We start from the raw sequence: 19,933 nt of genomic DNA, 5'->3' as shown, positions 1-19,933 counted from the left end.
AGGGTAATACGATATTGTTCTGGTGACCCAACATATAAGTAGACTCCACATTTAGTAGACCCAACATTTTCAGATTCAGCTTTAGGAAAAACTCATTCCCTGAATACAGGCTGATAACTGCTAATAAGTCCTTGAACTGCTATTGCCCTTACAAAATCCAACAGAAAAATCAAATAACCAAGGAAAGGGCCAAAAGAGTTAAATGCACTAAAATGCTAATGTAAAGAAAGAAACATCCTCTGTACCAAAGATATTTTTACCAAAGTCTTATTACCCTTTTGCCTTTAGCTTAAAATTCCCTGGCAATGCATATCAAAACAAATATTTGTAGGACCAATGAAAACATTCCACAGGTTTAAACAAAGACAGGCCCTTATTGCAAGGGATCTGCATTGCACTTCTGGATTCAACCCTTCTATGATATATAAAGCAAAAACCCTACTGTAGCAGGACACTAAGGTGCCTGCTACTGGAGGCAGTGTTAAGAGCTCAGCTGCCAATCACCAGGGCAGCACAGGTGCGGGTTGCCGTGACAACCGGTCTGGTCAGCTGACTGGAAGGGGGCAGGGCCTGGCCTTTATAAACAGCATAGGCCAAGGCCAGAGCCCAGTCCCCCTTTGGCTGCCAAGGAGGTAGGAGCTCAAAAAAACCCTGATGGGGATGTATAGGGAAACAAGCCAGGTTGGCTGTGAATTTATGTTATAGCTCAGGGGTTTTGTGCTTATGGTTTTGGTTGTGTAACCGGAGGACTGAGTGAGGCTGTAGGGGTTGGAGGAGGCCTCAAACAGGGTGTCCCGACCCTGGCCCCAGTGTGGGTGATTATCAGGAGGACCAGAGGACTGGGCGAGGCTGTAGGGGTGGAGGAGGCCTCAAACAGGGTGTCCCGACCCCGGCCCCAGTGTGGGTGATTATTGGGAGGAGCCCCAGTGGGGCGTGAGACCCAGGAGAGGGGTCTGGGGGCCAGGTAAGGCTGAGGCCGCCTGAGCCCCAATTGGGAGAAGCCCAGTGGGCGTAGGACCTGAAGAAGGGGTCTGGGGCCAGGTAAGGCCGAGGCCGCCTGAGCCCCGAGGGCGAGAAGCGTGAGCAAGGCCCGAGTGCGGGCGGGGAGCATGAGAGGTGTGAGACAGGCCCCAGTTGGGGCAAAAGCATAAGCACGGAGGGACAGGCCCCAGTGGGGCAGTGTCTGTACAGGAGGAGCCCCGGGAGGGGGGTGAGCTTGTCGAGGAGCCCTGGGAGGGGGGGCGAGCTTGTCAAGGCCCCGGTGCGGCAAGGGCCGTGAGAGAAGCGAGGGGGCACCCATGAGAGCAAGCAGGCGGGCAGTTGGACAGAGCCCTGGTACAGCAAGGTGGGCACTGTGCCAAGGAGGGCAGGAAGGCAGCCTCCCATTAATGATATACCAGCAAGACATGGCGGGCGAGATAGAGGATGTGTTCAAGACCTGATTTGGCACAGAAGGTAGGGGCACCAGGGGAGGTCACGGACCCCCAGGCTCCGTCCTGCCACACCTACCTTCAAACACTCCTGGATTTTGGAGTTTAAACTTCAATTTCTTCCCAATTTTTGAGGGACACGAGGAGGGAGAAAATATATGCAAATTGTTTGGTAATTTTGTTTTGTTTTGCTAGAAAATGCTAATTTCTAGCATCTTCACTATTGATTTTGACTTGACTCCAATGAAACACAGGCTACGGTCTGTAATGGGGAGCCAGGGGCTCCTGTTACTTTAAATAAGGAGCCACAGTAGGGATGTCCCCAGGTGGCGAAAACAGTACACTACGGCATAGCTGCAGGGGTGTAGGCAGCCAGCGGCCCACAGGCTGCAAGTGCCTACTGTGGGGCTGGCTGCTTAGCAATGGGAGAGTAGGGTAGACCCTGATTAGGTGGCAATGGCACTGGCAGTAAGCTGCCCTGGAAGCAGAAGAGGCACACCTATGGGTGTCAGGGGAGCACCTGACAAGAAGGGGAGGAGCCATGGGATATAAGCCTGGGCTCCCGAGGCACAGAGGCCACTGTAGTCCTGAATTCTGCTGGGGAAAGGAGCTCCTGCCAGCCCAGGCTGGTGAGGAGTGGAAGCTGCAGGCCATGGCAGGTACTGCCAGGGTGGGGAGAGCCACAAAGTCGGAAGGTAGCCTTGCAGTGGTATGCTGACCCAATTGTGGAGATGGGGACTTTGAGTTTCAAGTGGATGCTTGAATTTTTGTTTTGGGTTTTACTGGAGGACTGGATAAGGGTGCTGCAGGGGCACTCAGCAGAAAACAGCCTGACCCCAGCTCAGGGATGCCATGGGGGCTGACCTGAACTGAGTACAGCCTTGTCCAGGGTCAGGGACACCAGAGGGGCTAGGACAATGCACAGGGTTGAGGGACTTGGAGATGCAGAGAGGGCTGAGGCCAAGACAGCTGGGCCCAAATCTGTGGGCTGGGTCTGGAAGCCTGCAGCCAGAGTAAAGGGGAGCTAAAGCCAAGAGGGCTGAGGTCTCTATAAATAGAGCACTCAACTGTGGACAGAGTAACATCTGTGAAGAATAGGCATGGCTGTAGGGGCAGAAGGAGGCCACAAATGGCCCTTTAAGGCAACTAGTGCCCTGGGGTCCAGACAGGGCTGGGAGAGCCCCACTCAGTGCTTGAGGAGCAGGACTGAGATCAACTGGATCCAAGAGGGACCTGCTGGCCAAAGAATAGACCAGGGCTCACTCTGGGACCCTAGGGCAGCCTCCTTTTTCTTACAATTAAATAATTCCATCAAAGCGTGGCAGGCGAGAGGAAAGGGGGCGTACTCGAAGTCAGAGTGGGGCAGGAGCCATGTGGCCACCAGGGGCCTAGTCCTATCACAATGTCCAACAGAACAGAGCCCATCTTGTGAGCTGTTTCCTGGCTCTGCAGTTCAAGTTGTAACTTAGTGCACTGACTGTACAGAGCTAGTATCTGAAGATTTTCTACTAGCCTTCAGTGGAGCCAGGGGTTTGGAAGTCTCAACTTGACCAAGACTCTTAGCTTCTGAACTCCTACTTCCATGATCAAGGTTTAATGCTGCCTCCCACTTGAGTGGAAAAGGCCAGGGAGAACTCCAAGGGGAATGGAAAGCTGGGTTACTCAGCTATTGTATCTCTGGCCTGCATGAGCCTGCCATAATGGAACAGATGACCCTGCACAGTACCCTTGTAGTGCAGCCAGTGCAGCTCTGAAGGGTACTGTACATAGTCATCTTCCCATGCAACAGCACTATACTGACCCAAATATAGTTTGACCCCATGCAATTTTAACTGAGATTTTTAGGATTCCATTTGAAGGGAAGAAAGGTTGACTTTTAATCATAAAGAATGCAAAAGAAAAAAAAAGTTCTTTATTTGTTCAACTGCACTTTCCTAAAATTATCTGGGATACTTCCCTAATATCTAGCCTCTCTGATCAGTGCCCCCATTACACTCACCTCCTGATATGCCACATACCAGACACTAGTTTGACACCCAGCTAACTAGAGGTGCATTTAAACTTTTCAGTGGGTACCCATCAGTTCTCTACATTCACAATCAATAGGTACACATTCTTCCACTTCAAGGATGTTTTTCACAGCATCCTGTCTTTTTAGTAGCACTGGAACAACTCCATGGTAATTTCCTCTAACATTACCAAAAGGCAGCAGGTACCATGTTACACAGGACAAGACAGGATGAGTCAGTCCAGGGCAGTGCAGGATAAGACAGGCTGCCATGCTGCAGTGGCAGGCTTGGAAGTTTTTCCACAAAGACAGAATGTCCCTGTTTCCTTGCACTCCTCTGGATCTGCCCAGAGGCGTTCAAGGAGTGGTGGCTATTTTCTGTGGGAGAGCTCCCACCATAGGAGAAAGGACCCTTCCCCCTCCAATGCCAGTCAACTATTGATTGATGGGGGTGGGGGGAGGCACTCTCCTGGGGCTGGAACCCTTCCTGCTAATTGCCAGGCAGAGGAGAAGACAGTCCACCAATTAATGGGTTCCCCTAAGGGTGGGAGATATGGGGGAGGAGGGCAGGGTGTAGCCTTCTAGTGCCCCCTCTCTGAAGAGCTTGTCTTTGTAGCTCTCTAGTCAGAGGACCAGAATACATGTATGCTCCAGCTCCTGAGCTACTTTTCTACTAGTAAGAATTGCAATGAAATTCTTACCAGTATAAATGAATGCCTGTCCATGGACAAAGTTTCTTTAGTTTTAAAGTAAGCTGGAAGATTTCCCTGAAGGAACTTCAGAATGGTGAATACCTGAAAGTCCCTGTTATAATGATGTTATGGTGAGAAATCAGCAAGTGCAAGCAAATGAGAGATCCATACTGCTGCTTAGAAATCAATACAAATAACCTCTCTCACACTATGTAACACTTATTACCTCTTCCACATTAGTTTCCAATGTTTTCACGTCATTTCCTTTATGCTCAGGCTGCTCAGTCAATTTTACAGTTCTCTCTACCAGTTCTACAGTGGCATTCTCATGACAATCATTATTGGCATCTCCAAAATAAGACATCAACTTCTTCAGCATTTTGTCATCACATCTGTGTTTAAGAAAATAAATAAAAAGGAGTTAGTAAATAAAACTGCCTAGCCAGGATCAATATGCATACGAGGTATGGCTGTTTTTCTGCAAAACTCCCAGAAACACAGTATCTCATAGGACATAAATTCAAAGCACTGGCACTGACTTAAATTTATGGTTTGGATCCTGGCTATGTAAAAATGTTCCACTTCCTCTTACACACAAGCTGAGGTGCCTCAGCTACCAGTTTCTAAATTTGTATAACTGAAAAGAGACAAGGTAGGTGTCTTAAGTGGACGGTCCTCAGTCCTAAAACAGGTCTGTCCCTACACCCTGGTCTGACAAAGCCACAGCCACAAGACCTTCAGTGCACATTCTAAAACCCATTCAATGTATGCACGATTGTGCTGGAAAGGTAGATTCTAAGCAGGCAGATCCTTTTTCTTGAGAGAAGGGGGTAATTTTCCCATTAGGAATCCTAATCAGCATACTTAGTCTGTGCAGTGTGTTTTTAATTTTTTTACTGCAAGAACAATTAAAGACGGGACTAAACACTTAATGATAACGACTCAAGCAGCATGTGGGTGATAAGACAGGCTTCCCCCTGCCATACAGACTTTGGCTTGCTTTTTATTTTCTTTCTAAGCCCCACTTACTCAAATTCACTGTCCCCTCTGATATGTGCTAGGATCTACCTTTCTCCTATGACTAGATAGTGCAAGCAGAGGGGTATCTTATCTTTTATTTCAGTGAAATACATGCCTAGCAGATGTGCAAGTAAAGGTGCCATGAGATCTGATGCGCAATCCCCACAATCACATTTCCTCCCATGCCACATGTTCATGGCAGGAGATGTAATTGTGGGATCGAGTATCAGATCCTATCACGCCTTACTGCTAGTGCAGGGGCAGACCAGGATTATGATCATAGGCATGCCCTGCACTGGCAAGTAGAAAACTCATATAGCTGGGAGCAGCGGGGGTGCCCCCACAACTGAGAGTCTGGATCAGCTGACAGGACTCCCAGCCACAGGAGTGTATGATGTGCCCTCACAGCTGTGGGCCCCAGCTGGGCTACATGTTCAATTAATGGTGTAATAGGAAACAGCCATGAAGTTATTACACATTTTTTTCTAATAACTTTGTGGCTTATTCCTTGTTTTACTATGCCATTAATTGCATTAATGTGTGTCTGGGGAATAACTTAAGATGTGATTAACTGGTTAATCACGTCTTTAAGCGTAATGTGTGCCGGGGCCATGGTTCCATAGCCTGTTGCTGAGCCCATGGTACTTTGTACATCTTTTTAGATCATCGAGTAACATTCTCAGTGGGAGAAAGGGATAAGTAACACTGATCTCTCAGACATACCCACTGCCACAACAAGGAAGTCTGGTCAGTAGCTTCTTCACTTCAGCCACCTGAGATGGCTGCTCCCCTGTCCACTTCTCCTCCTCCTCATCAGAGGCAGCCTGGCCCTCCACAGAACGGAACATCTGATCTTCTACTGGAGAAAAGAAGTGTCACATAAATACATGTAAAATTCTGTCATGCTCAGGACAACTGCCTTTCCAGCTGTAACAATTTAAATGAGTGGGATTTAAAAAAAAGAAAAAGAAATTTTAAATATCTCATTAAAATACATGGTACATACCTTTATCACCAGACCTTTGAAATGAACCCCCCAAATGGATGAGAGTTTGTGGTGATGCTGACTTAAATATCCTTTCTTCTAATACTCTGGTACTACTTTGACTGGTAGCTTTTGCCACTGTCTCACTTGAACACACTGGGCATCCAGATGAACGTGGTCATGCAGTATGCGGTGCTGCAAACACGTTTATGGTGCCACATACCGCACAATCCAGTGTTCTCCACGCTGTAAGGGTGTGCTGCCCAAGTGCATGCTACTCTGGGTTTTCTCTCTGTGGTTTCCAGGGGATATCCAGGGGTCAAAAAAACACCATGGAAAAAAAAATAGGGCACTGTGTGCTACTGAAAAGCAGAGCTGGGATGCCTGGACCCATGCTGTGGCTGCCAGCCAGGCTCTGCCTGGCAGGATCACCATGGCTACAGCCCCAGGAGGCCCCCAAGTAAGGCTCCCCTACTGCCACTGGGGTAACCTGCTGCGTGCCAAAGCATGGGCGTTCCCCAGGGACAAGAAGCTGAGGCACAGGGTACGCCGCTGCTAGTTGTCCCTGTGGAACGAAACGTCCATGTCTGCATGTCTGGGCAAGTCCATTGTGTTTTTTTAAGAAAATAGCATGGGTTTAAGAATATGTGCTGTTATGAACTGGAATGAGACCCTACTCTGAGGCATTTTCTGCATAGTCACTGGACTAACTGAATGTATGCTCAGGAGAGACTGCAGGGAATTTGACTGAGAGTTGCTATCACTTAACACTAAACCATTCTCTTGCTTAAAGCATTTTATGTGGTTCAAGGAGAGTAATTTTAATAAGCATCTGTAATATCATCTTTATGACCATTTAAATGTTAGCACCACCTATTTAGCCTGAAGTAAATCTCTTCTGAAATCTAAGAGATCCGAATGAAGCAAATGGCATATGCAAGAATAATACAGACACATTTCCATATTTCAGCAGTGTTAGATCAAACTAATAGTAGTTGGATTCTATTAACTGCCAAAGGATCTTTTCTGTGCAGGAGAATTTTATTCAAATACTCATAAATACCTCTCCAAAAAAGTTGCCCATACATGGAAGGCATTGGCAGTTGTTTTATTTCAAATGTTTATTCCTGAATTCACAACAGCTTAAACCAATTTAAACCCAGGTTTAATTTTTGTTTCTATACTTTTCTGTGAAGATTGCAAATCAAAAAATCTACAAGAGCTAGAGTTTATTCCCTCACAAACTTAAAGCTCTTAAGTTTTCAGTTCTATTTCAAAGACAGCATACATGCACATTTAGTTACTATGTTCAGGTAGTTTTTAACCTTCTTAGGGCAAGGTGCTAGCTTTGTGGATGTGAGTGAGAGCTGGTGCTTTCCACAGGCTGCCACAAAGAGCTAGTGTCAGTAACAGACTTGGATGCTTAAGCAGGATTAGGTGGAATTGAGGAGCCTTACTCCAAAACTTTGCTCAGTTGCAGCCTAACCCCACCAAGTATCTCCCTGTTTGAATGTGAAGCTAGAGTTCTACTATGCATGTATTTTATCTAGTGACTCTTTCTGCAATGTCTTATTGATATATTTACGATTTTCAAGCCTACCACTGTCTCTATCATCATAACAAAATACATCCTAAATATCTATATGCTTTGGTGTTTGCTTTTGTTTTCTTTTATAATAGAAAATAATAGAAAAATCAGATCTCCCCCTGACCCTTCCACTAACCAGGATGTAGGGACACCTGTCCCTGCAGCCACAGCTCCAGCCAGCAGGTTTCCTTCTGTCTGGTATCTGGGCGCACAGGATATGAGATGTGGGAGGGGATATGGGGTTTGCAGGAGGACGGTGGGAAGCGGGGTGGGTATAGGGGGGATGTGGGGAGGGATTGTGATAGGGGTTTTAGGTGGGGACTGCCACATGCCCACCCCCTGGCACATAGCCCCTATTGCTGGCAGCAGTAGCCAGCCATGCCCTGCCTGCTGCAGCTCAGCCCCATGAGGCACACAGCAGCCTGACCTGCCCGTGTTTTGTACACGGTGAATGGCCCTGGCCTTCCCTGCTAGGGCGGGTGATGGCAGGAGCCAATCCCCATGTCAGAGTATCTCTCTGGAGGACTCAATCTCTGGTTGCCTCAGGGCACAGTTGTGCCCATGCACCACTTTTTTTGCAGGGTGGGTTTTTTTTTTGATACCTGCATTTCCAGGTATCAAATTTAGAGCCCATGATGCAAATATGCAGCCCAGGGAACATTTTTCTGTTCCCAATGTACCTCTTTCAGCATCTCAAACTGCTTTGAGATGCTGCAGCAGACACATGCGTTTATTTGGATGGGCTCCCTCAGGCTGAGAAGGTTATTGAGCCCAAGTCCACCATTTCCTAAGTAAGTTCTCTAACCCCCAGGCTATTATTAGTGTTCTAACCACCAACACTTATGCCCTGCAGGTCAATACAAGACACGGGAGAAGAGAATGAGCCCTGCTTAGTTCATGGAAAGAATTGTTGTAGATGCCTGTTCTCAGGAAAGGGCTCTAGGCTGTGGATCTTGAACTAAAAGGAGCAATTTACTGGAACCCTGAAACAGGTGCTTAATCTTTGGTGAGGGGTGGGATTTCAGACACTCCCAATCCTTAATGGTTCCTTGTTCTAAGCAGCTCCCTGCTCAACCTGCTGGCTGTTTTGGATCCTGTTCTGAGGCACCTGGCTCTCCCCATACACTGTATAGGGAGCCCGGGTGCCTAAGTGAGGCCAGGTATGAAGAAACTCTTTACTGGATCCAGCTCAAAATAAAAGCTGAGACACCTAAACCTGCCGACAGAAGGTTGTGTTTTCAAATTAAAGGAACAGCTACTTGTGTGTGAGGGAGACAGTGAGAGATGTATGCAACTGTCCGTCTAAAGACATGAATTGTATTAGCTGTTAGTTAACCAGCTGTGCTGTTACCTGCTGCTTACAGATTTTCAACAACAGATAGAGCAGACAAAAGCAGCAGGTTCAGTTAATACCTGCAGTCTAGAAAATAAAATTCAACCTTCTGTTTAAAGATGCAGACTTTTACCACTCAAGTTAAAGAGCAATATCTACTCAGTTTCACTAACAGTAAAACTTACGATGTAGGGATTACAGGGATTTTGCCAATAGGCAGTGTGGCAATCAGACTTGAGCAAGTCTGACATATTGCAGTCCATCCATTAGAGGGCACTATTGTTCCACATCCACATTCAAACTAACAGGACTCTTAACTTGGCAAAGCCTAATTGATACTAGATTCTCTGCCAGATAAATGTTTCATAATATTAAAAAAAATAAGAAACCTCGCTTCTGTCTTTTTATGCAGTAGCCATATGTGTGCTAAGCCAGTTTGTCTTCAAACAACATTCCGCTTGCCTAATTTATGAATTATCATGATCAATAATTATTATTCTAAACAGTAAGGAAGTTCTTCAGTGACAGAGAGAGAATACCCATACATTTTTCTTGCAATATTTAATGTATGCAGATTAATATCCTTAAATTGGTTTACTTGCATTACCCCTCACATTGCCAAAATAAAAATTTATTGGCAGATCTTCAGTCTGATACATGGATAGTAAGCATTTATACATCATCACTTAGGTTCTTGCTCTGGAGATCAAAAAGTGGTCAGTGCTTGCAACTGCTCTGGAGCATGAGAAAGCAGAATGGTTCATAAGGCACTGACATTACAGAGTAGCATCAATTCCTTTAAAACCTGAAAAATCTATAATGTTTTCTATCAGCCAGTGATGCATCTGGCATATGGCAGATGGGCTGAAAAATTTTAACTGGAACTCTTTTTTGTCAAAGAAAGCTATTTCATTTCACTAAAACCATTTTTTTTGACCAAATCATTGACTTTTTTTAATGCCCTGGACAATAGCTTTAAAGAAAAAATCCACTTCAGAAACTTGATTTTGAAAAATTGTGTTTTGTGTGTTATTTGTCTGAGTTTTACATTGTTCGTTTCATGTAACATATGAAGAAATATACACTGCTGGTACTAATGATATGTTATACTAGCCAATTGCCCATCAAGAATGATGGGGGTGGGGAGCAGGTGGGGATGGAGCCCTGTGCCCCCCCCGCCCCACTCCCTGCTTCCCTCCTGCTGCTTGGGGTCTGGGCTTGCTCCCCCAGCTCCTTGCCACAGCGGCGTGGAGGAGTAGGTCCGAGGCTGGGGAGAAGCCAGGCCACCACAGTGGGGGGTGAGGGGAAGCAGCGGGTCCAGGCTGAAACTGGCGGTGGTGGAGGGACAGGAGGAGCAGGGGAGGGGCCGATGCACGGGTGAGGCCTGCTGCTCCCCCACCTCCCACGTCAGGCCCGATACCCCCCTGCGGCAGTGGCAGTGGGGGAAAGGGAGGAGTGGGCCCAGGCCTGATGTGGGAGAGGACCAGGCTCGAGGCTGGGGAGAAGCTGGACTGCGGCGGCAGGGGGAGCAGTGGGCTCAAGCTGACCCAACAGCAGTCAGGGGACAGGAGGAGCAGACTTGGGGCTGACGTGGGGGGGAGAGGTGGGGTGGTGGAGGAGTGGGACCGGGCCTGAGGGAGGAAGGAGGCCTGCTCCTCCCTTCCCCCAGCTGCTGCAGTGTTGGACTAGCTTCTCCCCTAACGTGGGCTCAGTCCTCCTTCCCCCACTCAGGCCCAGTCCCACTCCTCCCCTACCCCCACCTGCCCCACGTCGGCTCAGAGTCCATTCCTCCCATCCCCCCGCCACTGCTGAGTCGGCCTGGGCCTGCTGCTCCCCCTGCCACGGTGACCTGGCTTCTCTCCACCCTTGGGGCCCGCTCCTTCCCTTCCCCCACTGCTGCCGCCACAGGGGGGAGCTGGCCTGACATGGGGAGGAGTGGGCCTCATCTTCTGCATCAGGCCCATTCCCACTCCTTCCCCATCCGCGCCCCTCACCCCTGCATCAGCCCCTCTCCCATTCCCCTGCCCCTGCTGGTTTCAGCCTGGGCCCACTCCTCCCCCTGCTGCGGTGGCCTGGCTATTCCTCCTGCTGCCGCTGAGTTGGGCTCTACAGGCGGCAATAACAGAAGGGGGGAAGGGCAGGCTGAGGTCAGAGCCAGTGGCCTCGCCCCCCGACAGCATCCTGACCCTGCTCCCCCCATGCTGCCGTTACCTGCAAGGAGTAAGGGAGGGGTGAAGCCAGCTCTGGTGGCCTCGCCCCACCCCCCCTACACTCCATCGTCACCACCTGCAAGGAGCGGGGGGTGGTGGGGTGAAGCCAGCACTGCTGGCCTTGCTCTTCCTGTTCTGTCCGCTCCATTGCCCCTGCCTCCAGGGAGTAGGTTCAGGGGGGCCAGGAGGATGTGTCCCCCATATTGAAACCTATTTTTATTTTTTAAATCATTATCAGTATCTGCTACTTGGTTATGACTGAAACATCTTTTCTAGATCAAAGTGTTTCTTATTAGGCATGTCTACACGTTGCTGTATGGCAACACTGCTACAGCACTGTGCTTTTAGTACTTCCTTTTGGAAGTACTAAAGCACAGCACAGTATAGGCAGTTACTGCGCTGTGCACACAGCACATGGTTAGATTTCACTGCTATGTTGCCATAGCAGCATGCTATACTTGGGAAGTGCACCACTACGGTGATGTAGCTGGCGATTGCATGTACACACGTGGTCACTACGTTGCTGTACCACACTGTAGGGTGATGTGTAGAAGCGCCCATTTTTTGTTATAATAAGCATGAGACTGAGCAGGACTCCCAATGACAACATGAAATAATGTAAACATAAAAAACGTTCCATGCAAAATTTTGAAATCCCAACACACGTGAAATTCTGAAAATAAATTTTTCCAAAACATTTTTTTTTGAATTCTGAAATTCCAATCCAGCTTGTGTTGACGGCTTTTTTTCCAGAAAAGAAAAAGATAGAAGATGGGATAGAGTGCACCCTCAGCAAGTTTGCAGAAGACACCAAACTGGGGGTGGTAATAAATATACCAGACAGTAGGGCTAGGATTCAGGGAGACCTCAACAAATTGGAGGATTGGACCAAAAGAAATTTCCTGAGGTTCAGTAAGAACAAGTGCAAAGTCCTGCACTTAGGATGAAACAATCTCTTGCATCAGTACAGGCTGGGGGGACTGACTGGCTAAGCAGCAGCTCTGCAGAAAAGGACTTAAGTATTATAGTGCACACTAAGCTGGATATGAGCCAACACTGTGCCCTTGTTTCAAAGAAGGCTAATGGCATACTGGTCTGCATTAGTACGAGTGTTGTCAGCAGATCAAGGGAGGCGATTACTCCTTTCTTTTCAGGACTGGTGAGGCCACATCTGGTGTAGTGTGTTCAGTTTTGGGCCCGCCACGAGCCAAGTGAGGGCAACAAACATAGTTGGGGCACATGACTTATGAGGAGAGGCTGAAGGAACTGGGCTTATTTAGTCTGGAGAAGAGAAGACTGAGAGGGGATTTAATAGCAGCCTTCAATTACCTGAAGGGAAGTTCCAAAGAGGATGGAGCTAGACTGTTCTCAGTGGTGGCAGATGATAGAACAAGGAGCAGTGGACTCAAGTTGCAGCAAGGGAAGCTTAAGTTAGATGTTAAAGAAAACTCTCATTGGGCAGGTAATAAAACACTGGAACAAGTTACCCAGAGAGGCCGTGAAGTCTCCATCCTTGGAGGTTTTTAAGACCCAGCTAGACGAAGTCTTGGCTGGGGTGATACAGTTGGGGATGGTCCTGCATTGAGCAGCAGGTTGGACAAGATGACCTCCTGAGGTCCTGTCCAAATCTAATTTTCTATGAGTCTATGAAAGAACTAGATGGGACTGCATTTGCAGACTTTAAGCACTTCTCTTTGGACTTCTGGAAAAGGTGTTATACAATGTGACATGCCAACTCCCCTTCTGAAAACAATAATCGGCATGCCACTTCAGAAGTACTCAGTTCACTACCCAGGAGTCGTGATGCCCTATGTTTCTCCATTCAATTTAGGGTTACTATCACAAAGCTTTCTGAGTAGCCCTAGGCTGGCCAGTTTGGTTGTACCAAAAAAATGCTGTGCTCAATTCAGATTACAAATACAAAGATACTTTCAGAAAATAATGTGATTACGTGCCAAAAATTCCTGTTATGCAGACACCTATGTGCCACTTAGACAAATAAAGGTGAAACAGGATTTAAATTTTCATCTTCATTAGATCATAGATGTGTTGATCTATACCAAAATTCACACTCTGGGTTTTCCATTTAGGCCATTATCAGTAACTGAGACCTTTGAATGCTAAAACAGCTTTCATAGATGGCTCTCATCACTACAGTATTTAAATGAGCCAAAAACATCATCCCTTCCAGAGTCTCTCTAATTCTCCACTCCACTGGTATTCTGTATGGCTAATAATTAAAAGGAGCCAAGCTTAGGAGACTTGATGATTTTAGGTGCTACATGTAATCCTATGGAAATTGCAACAGAAAAGCATCCTTTTGGCAGTAGCTAGTGTTACGTGTACTAAGCCAGTGGTACTTGATCTCTGGCCCGCAGGCCAAATGCAGCTTGCAGATCCAGTCTCTGGCCCATAAGCTGGGTAATTTGGTGGCAGGGGAGTGATGGCAATTAATAAGGCCACCCTCCCCCGCTACCAAATTCCCAAATCTCAAACCCTGTTTGGCAGGTTGGCACTATGTCATGTCCCCTTTCCCCCCCATGAAGATGGACTGGGGCTGGTCCATGTCCCCTCCCCTCTCTGTGGCTGGACTGGGGCTGGGCCACAACCCCTTCCCCCCTCTACCCTCCCACCCTGCTTGGATTGGGGTAGGGCAACATACTCTTCCCTTGTGGCTGGTTCAAGGCCAAACCACACCCCGGCCCCATGGGTCCAGATTGGAGCTGGGGTGAGCTCCCTCCCCTCTGTATGGCCAGGCTGGGGTCCCACTGTGACCACCCCTGATGCCAGTTTGGGAACCCTGGTTGGATCCGGCCTGAGGACAGATCAGGTACTGCTCATCTGGCCCAGCAGCCAAAAGTTTGAGCACCACTGTACCAAGTCATTTGGAGCTCTCAGGATTACAGAAAAGGTAAGACTGTGTCCAAGGAGTGGGACTTTCTGTTATATTAACTGTGAATGGCTTCTTTTGAATTGACTCCGACTTTATCCTAATAACCTGTGGAAAAAAGAGACTCTGTGGCCCAATGAATTCTGTTGAAAAAGTAAATCCTTAGTTATATGGGATGTAGTAAGATTTTTGAGGGGAGTGAGGGGAACTGAAGTTTTGTTTAATGACAAGGTTTCAAGATTCATTATGATTATCTTATAAATTGTTCAAAATCCGTAAAAGATTAAAGCATTTCTGCAGATAATCTGACAAAACACTGAGGAAATAAAACAGCTTGGAATTCTGCTCTAATTATATAAATTCTCAATACCGTTCTCTGAAATCCCTGCCCCTCCAGCAGGCGATCCTCGATCTTGATGTACAACAGATAAACAGAGTTTTCTGTCTGGTAATGCTGCCCCCTCATTCTGCTCTTTGCTGCTTCTAGAAGGAAGCTGGAGCTTCATGACCTCTGACCTGGAGAAGAAAGGCAAAATAAAGTGGACTCAGAAAACCAGAATAGTCTGGAGGAATGTGCACAGAAGAGGCTTCTTCACCCTATTAACAATTCTGCTCAAATAAAATGGTTCAGGCATGCTTCTGAAGAACAGCAGCATCTGCCTTCAATGCCTATTAAATGGAACCCTCAAGGGCAGTTTTAAATGGTCTTGGTAAGGATTAGAGGAAGGTGGATTTCAACTATTCTTAGATTTCGGTATTAATAATTAAACAAGCATTACTTATAGCTTTTAGTTAAAATTCAAGACATCTGTAAAATTTATGTGGAAACAGTCTCCTCTGGCCATAAAATATTCCTTTTCCACTGGCAATGATTTACTGTGGCTCATTTTCCAATATGAACCCCTAATTAGGGTGGCAAATCTTGCATCCAGACACTTAAACTGATGCTTAGGCTAATAAAAGTCAGTTTTACATAGTTCTGCACTATGATATTCAACCTATTATGCAGGACTGCTGTAAGGCCCTACAGGGAACTTAACAACATTAAAAGCTAAGTGGGGAGAACATTAAAAGTATCTATAGGACTCAGCATAGGCCCATTGCACTGGGATAGAATAGGATGAAATGGGAATTCTAAAATGTGGGCAGTAATACCAGCATTCTTGTGCACTTCACAGGTTCAGATCATTTATAAATATTGACTTATTGGTCCTCCTAATATCTCTAAAAGGTATTTACACTCATTTTGCAGATGGGGAAAATGAAGCAGAAAGATTAATTGCATTGTCTGAATACACATAGCAAATCTATCAGAGCCAGGATTAGAATTTAGTACACCTGATTCCTAATTTTGTGCTCAGCATTTATCTAGAACACAGGAAGATGCCTTACAGTTTGGTTTTTCAGGTAATAAAGATCAAGTGATGTTATCTGAGATGTCAAAAGAACAGAGCACTTGAACAGAATGATAAATTTAAAGAGCAATGAGTCATAATTTAGAAAGGACCTAATAAAGTAGCCGAACTGCTAACAATCTACTTTGGGATGAAATATTTTCCTGGAGGATGAAAGGAGAGCAGACATTGCTTTATCTATCTTTAAAGGCACTAAGGTGGACTTTACTTAAAGTAAAATGTTTAAAAGTGAGCTTGAAAAAACACCTGCAAAACACCTAGATGTTTAAACATAACAGTGTCTGACCAACATAGCTTTCACAAAAGAAAATCATGCTCCACTAATCTGTTTAATACTTTGAACAGGTCAAAAAGCAAAAGATAAAGGAAAACTAATTGTTATAATTTGCTTAGATATTCAGAACCCTTTGATGAAGTGAAGTGCTGTCACAGAGTAGACATTAGCTAAAGATTAAGGCACTTCAGACAAAACTAGGCAAGTATGCAGATTCAGAAGAAATTAAATTCCCTGTTGACAAATTCAAGATAAATACACCCTAGAGGGAATATCTGAAGTGTCCATATATACTGCTCAGTTCCAAATTTCCACCAAGAAAAGAGACTAGTTGGGGGAGAATAGGAAAATGAAAACTACTCAATATGCAAAAGTGATCTCAAAAAGCAAACAAAATGTGATGATATGTAAAAAATAGGGTCCAAATACTGAAAGTATTGTGCAGTCTAGAATAAGCTGTGGTACACTTCCCATTCGAACAGTATGCTTAGTCTCCCCTCCCCCTCACATATCAAATACAATCAACCAGTATTAGCAATGGTTTGAGCAGAAACAACTAACAAGAGTGGGTATATAGAGTAGTCAGTAAATGAGGGCCATGAAAGAGGGATGTAGAATAATGAACAGCATAGGAAAGAAATTTGAGCATACCTCCTATCAATTTTAAAAAAAGAAATGAAAAGTACATTAAACAAAAACCAACAAAATGTCGCATTGTTATTGTTTTAAGGGTTTTTTTTTTCCTAATATGGTGTACAATTAACACCATGGGGGGGACCAGCGGGGAATGGGAGAGACCCTGTTCACCTGTGCACCTCCCGGAGTAACAGGAATAATGGCCATAAGTTGTCTGAGAGTAGGTTCAGACTAGACATTAGAAGGCACTATTTCACAGTCAGGGCGGCTAGGATCTGGAACCAACTTCCAAGGGAAGTGGTGCTAGCTCCTACCTTGGGGGTCTTTAAGAAGAGGCTTGACAATTACCTGGCTGGGGTCATATGAACCCAGTATTCTCTCCTGCCCAGGGCAGGGGGTCGGAGTTTATGATCTACTTAGGTCTCTTCCAACCTACATCTATGAATCTATGAATCTAACCTGTGGAACTCACTGCCACGAGACATTATTGTCTTGAGACCAAGAGCAAAGTACAATTTAAAAAATGAATGACAGATTTATTGCGTAATTAAACACCCACAACTATAGTAGCTAGTTTAAAGATGATCATGTAAAAACTACTGTTAAGTAGGTTCTGTGTTCTAGGAATTACATTTCCTCTCACCCAAACTGTAATTGGGTTTGAACAGCTTTTTTGCTGTAGTTTTTAAAAATTTTACAACATCACTATTTTTCACCAGGACCCTTTCTAACTTAAACCATTAAGAGATGATACACAGTTGAGAATTTTTTTGTAATTATGTATGAAAGAAAATTAAATCCCAGTTTTACTTAATAAATATCTCTCTCTCCAAATTACTTTGCAGATTAGTTTTTGTTCCATAGAGATTTGGAATATTCCTTATACTTAAAATACTCTTAAATATCGATGAAAAGAAAATAAGTAAAACACTAAGAAAATTGATCTTACTGAAAAAAAAGTTATGCAACACGATCTTTTTGTACAAGCCTCCTAAATACTTGCCATACTTAAATGCAACCACTCCAAATGTTAGACCCCACCCCTCCCCATATATAGTAATACAAAGGCTGGTGCCAAGTAAAAAAAGATAAGTATCATGGAGAGCTTTTGTTTAAGCTAACACAGCTGCTGTCAGTTCCTAAGGAACTATACCAGTGCTGGCTCCGTGGGTGTGCACCAGACAACTAGATTAAATAATGGCCTTCCTGTTCAATTTTGGAGAGATCTGAAAGGGAAATTAGTTAAACCATGTTTGCGGATAATTTTCATACTTCCAAGATTAGTGCTGGCTGTATAAAAACTGATATTTATGATTTATAGTACTCCTTAGCCTAGCAACAATTAGCTTCCCTCTGAAAGTGAAGGGGCATGGTATCTTCAGCCTGGGGTCTGCTGTTCATTTAGTTGAGACTTTTTTTAAACAAATCACAGTAAAAGTTGCCTTACTTAAAAGAAATACTATCAGGTAAGCAAGGATATGTGAAATACCAGTTTGTGATACAGTTTTCAGGTAAAGCATCAAGTTTCATATTCATTTTCAAACGTTTTTCACAACATTTAAATGAACAGACAACACCAAAGACATTGCTCAGAGATTTCTATTGGTTTGTCTCCACACACACTCAAAAATAAACACATTCTCTGCATCACTGAAACACAACCAGGATTAGAAATTGGAAAGGCTACTCCCTAACCCAGTGGTGCCTAACCTTTCCCACTCATGGACCAGATGAATGGTGCCATCTGCAGGCCAGATTGGCTGTGGGCCCAATCCAGTGTGCAGCGCTAGCCCAGCCAAGGCCAGTGCAGCTGTGCGGGGCTGTAGCCTGATGGCCTACTTGGGGCCAATGCAGGAATGTCCTACTTGGGGACAATGCAGCCGCACAGGAACAGCCCAGCCTGGCCATCCTACATAGCTGCACTGTGCCCAGCTGGGCCCTTCATAGCTGTATCAGGCCCTGGTCAGGCTGCTTCCTCGAGGCTATATTGAGCTGCCAGATCCTGGCCAGGCAATTTCTATGTGACTGCATCAGGCTCTGGCTCAATCCAGTCATGCAGGAACAGGGCCTGACTCCCCCTCCCCCAAACAGGGCCAGCAGGGCCTGATGCAGCTGTAGGGGGCCTGGCATTCTGGGGGAAAGGGATCAGTGGCAGTGTTAATTGTCACTGCTCCCCAGCCCAGAATTTCCAGATACATGGGGAGATGTGGGCAGGATTATGTGACTCAGCAGGCCAGATCTAGTCAGTGGGCTTGGGGATGTAGCACCCCTGCCCTGACAGAGGAATCAGTAATATCTGTAATTAAACTCAGTGTTATCCACTGCAGTCCTGACTACTATAAGGAGAAATGTTCTTGCAAAACGCCTAGATTTTCAGTAGTGAGTAGTGACATTATGTGCTTCAGTTTTTGGCTGTCCAATCAGAGACCTTAAAGGGGCATAGATTTTAGGAAAGTGCTGAGCAGCAAGCCTCTGAAATCACATCTGCAATCAGCAGGGTGTGCAGATTGATTAGTCACTTTTGAAAACTTTGTCTTAAGTGACAGTTGAGAGCTGTAGTATGTTGAATGATCACTTTGAAATGTAGGCTGGGCGATATGCTGGATTCTGGATCCTCAGGGTGCCAGTAGCCCTGGGAACCCCCTCAGGCAGGTCTGCTGACTGAGGTGTCCCTTTGGAGAAGTGTGTCCTCACTGCCTAAGAATTTACTTTACGTCCAATAAAAAATGGGTTTATTTATTATACACAACTATATACAGAAATTATTAAATCAAGAGAAGAATAATATATATCTATACTTAATAATAAAATGAACAATTTGACTAGAATTTACAATTGAAACATGAATAATTCCACCACACTGGGTGGTCCCACTTGCATCAAACAACCTCAATGATTACATTTATCTGGTTATAACACTTTAAAACAGTTTCCCCCGAATAGCCCAGGCTGATTTCCCTTTGGTCACATTCCTCTTCCCATAACAATAAATGGCAATACAGCTTTAACTATGATCCACCACTAGGTGGGAGAGGTCAGGGTTCTGCTGCTGCAGGGAAGGTGGACTCTTTACTCTTTCTTGGTAACTCAGCAAAAAAACAAGTCTCTGATCAGCCACTGCAGGTAACAGGCTTCTTTTCTTTAGTTTCCTTCTGAAAAAGCCACCTCCTGCAAACACTAGGGGCTAAGTGTCCCGTCACACACGCATGCAGATTTGGGATTCTCACAGCCCACTCCCTCTCTGGGCTGTCTCTCTCCCCCAGCACCTCCACATGCAGACAGGGAATTTCCCCTGCAGGTCTCTGTCCCTGCAGTACAAGCCTTTCCAGCCCAAACAGAAGACTTCCCTCTACAGGTCCCTGACCAGGCAGCTTCTCCCAGCTCCCAGCTAGCTTAACAACCCCTCCCCACTCCTTTGCTGCGTATCTGTGTTCTGGGTTGCACAGCTCCGA

The 19,933-nt window shown here is 45.7% G+C and overlaps 1 protein-coding gene across 1 annotated transcript in view; it reads right to left on the bottom strand.

Moving 5' to 3' along the window:
* EFCC1 (EF-hand and coiled-coil domain containing 1) overlaps positions 1-19,933 on the bottom strand; it is a gene marked incomplete at its 5' end in the record, with an annotated part of 156,295 nt that overhangs the window by 25,905 nt on the left and 110,457 nt on the right. The window contains 3 exons of the mRNA XM_019504618.1: positions 4,357-4,522; positions 5,874-6,009; positions 14,527-14,672. Coding sequence (XP_019360163.1) covers positions 4,357-4,522; positions 5,874-6,009; positions 14,527-14,672 — 448 coding nt within the window. The remainder of the gene's footprint in view (positions 1-4,356; positions 4,523-5,873; positions 6,010-14,526; positions 14,673-19,933) is intronic.

This window comes from Gavialis gangeticus, unplaced genomic scaffold (assembly GCF_001723915.1).
Source record: "Gavialis gangeticus isolate Ggan-Ray unplaced genomic scaffold, GavGan_comp1, whole genome shotgun sequence".
Classification (NCBI taxonomy): Eukaryota; Metazoa; Chordata; order Crocodylia; family Gavialidae; genus Gavialis; species Gavialis gangeticus.
Note: the sequence above shows the minus strand (reverse complement) of the source record. Positions and strands in the feature narration are given on the sequence as shown.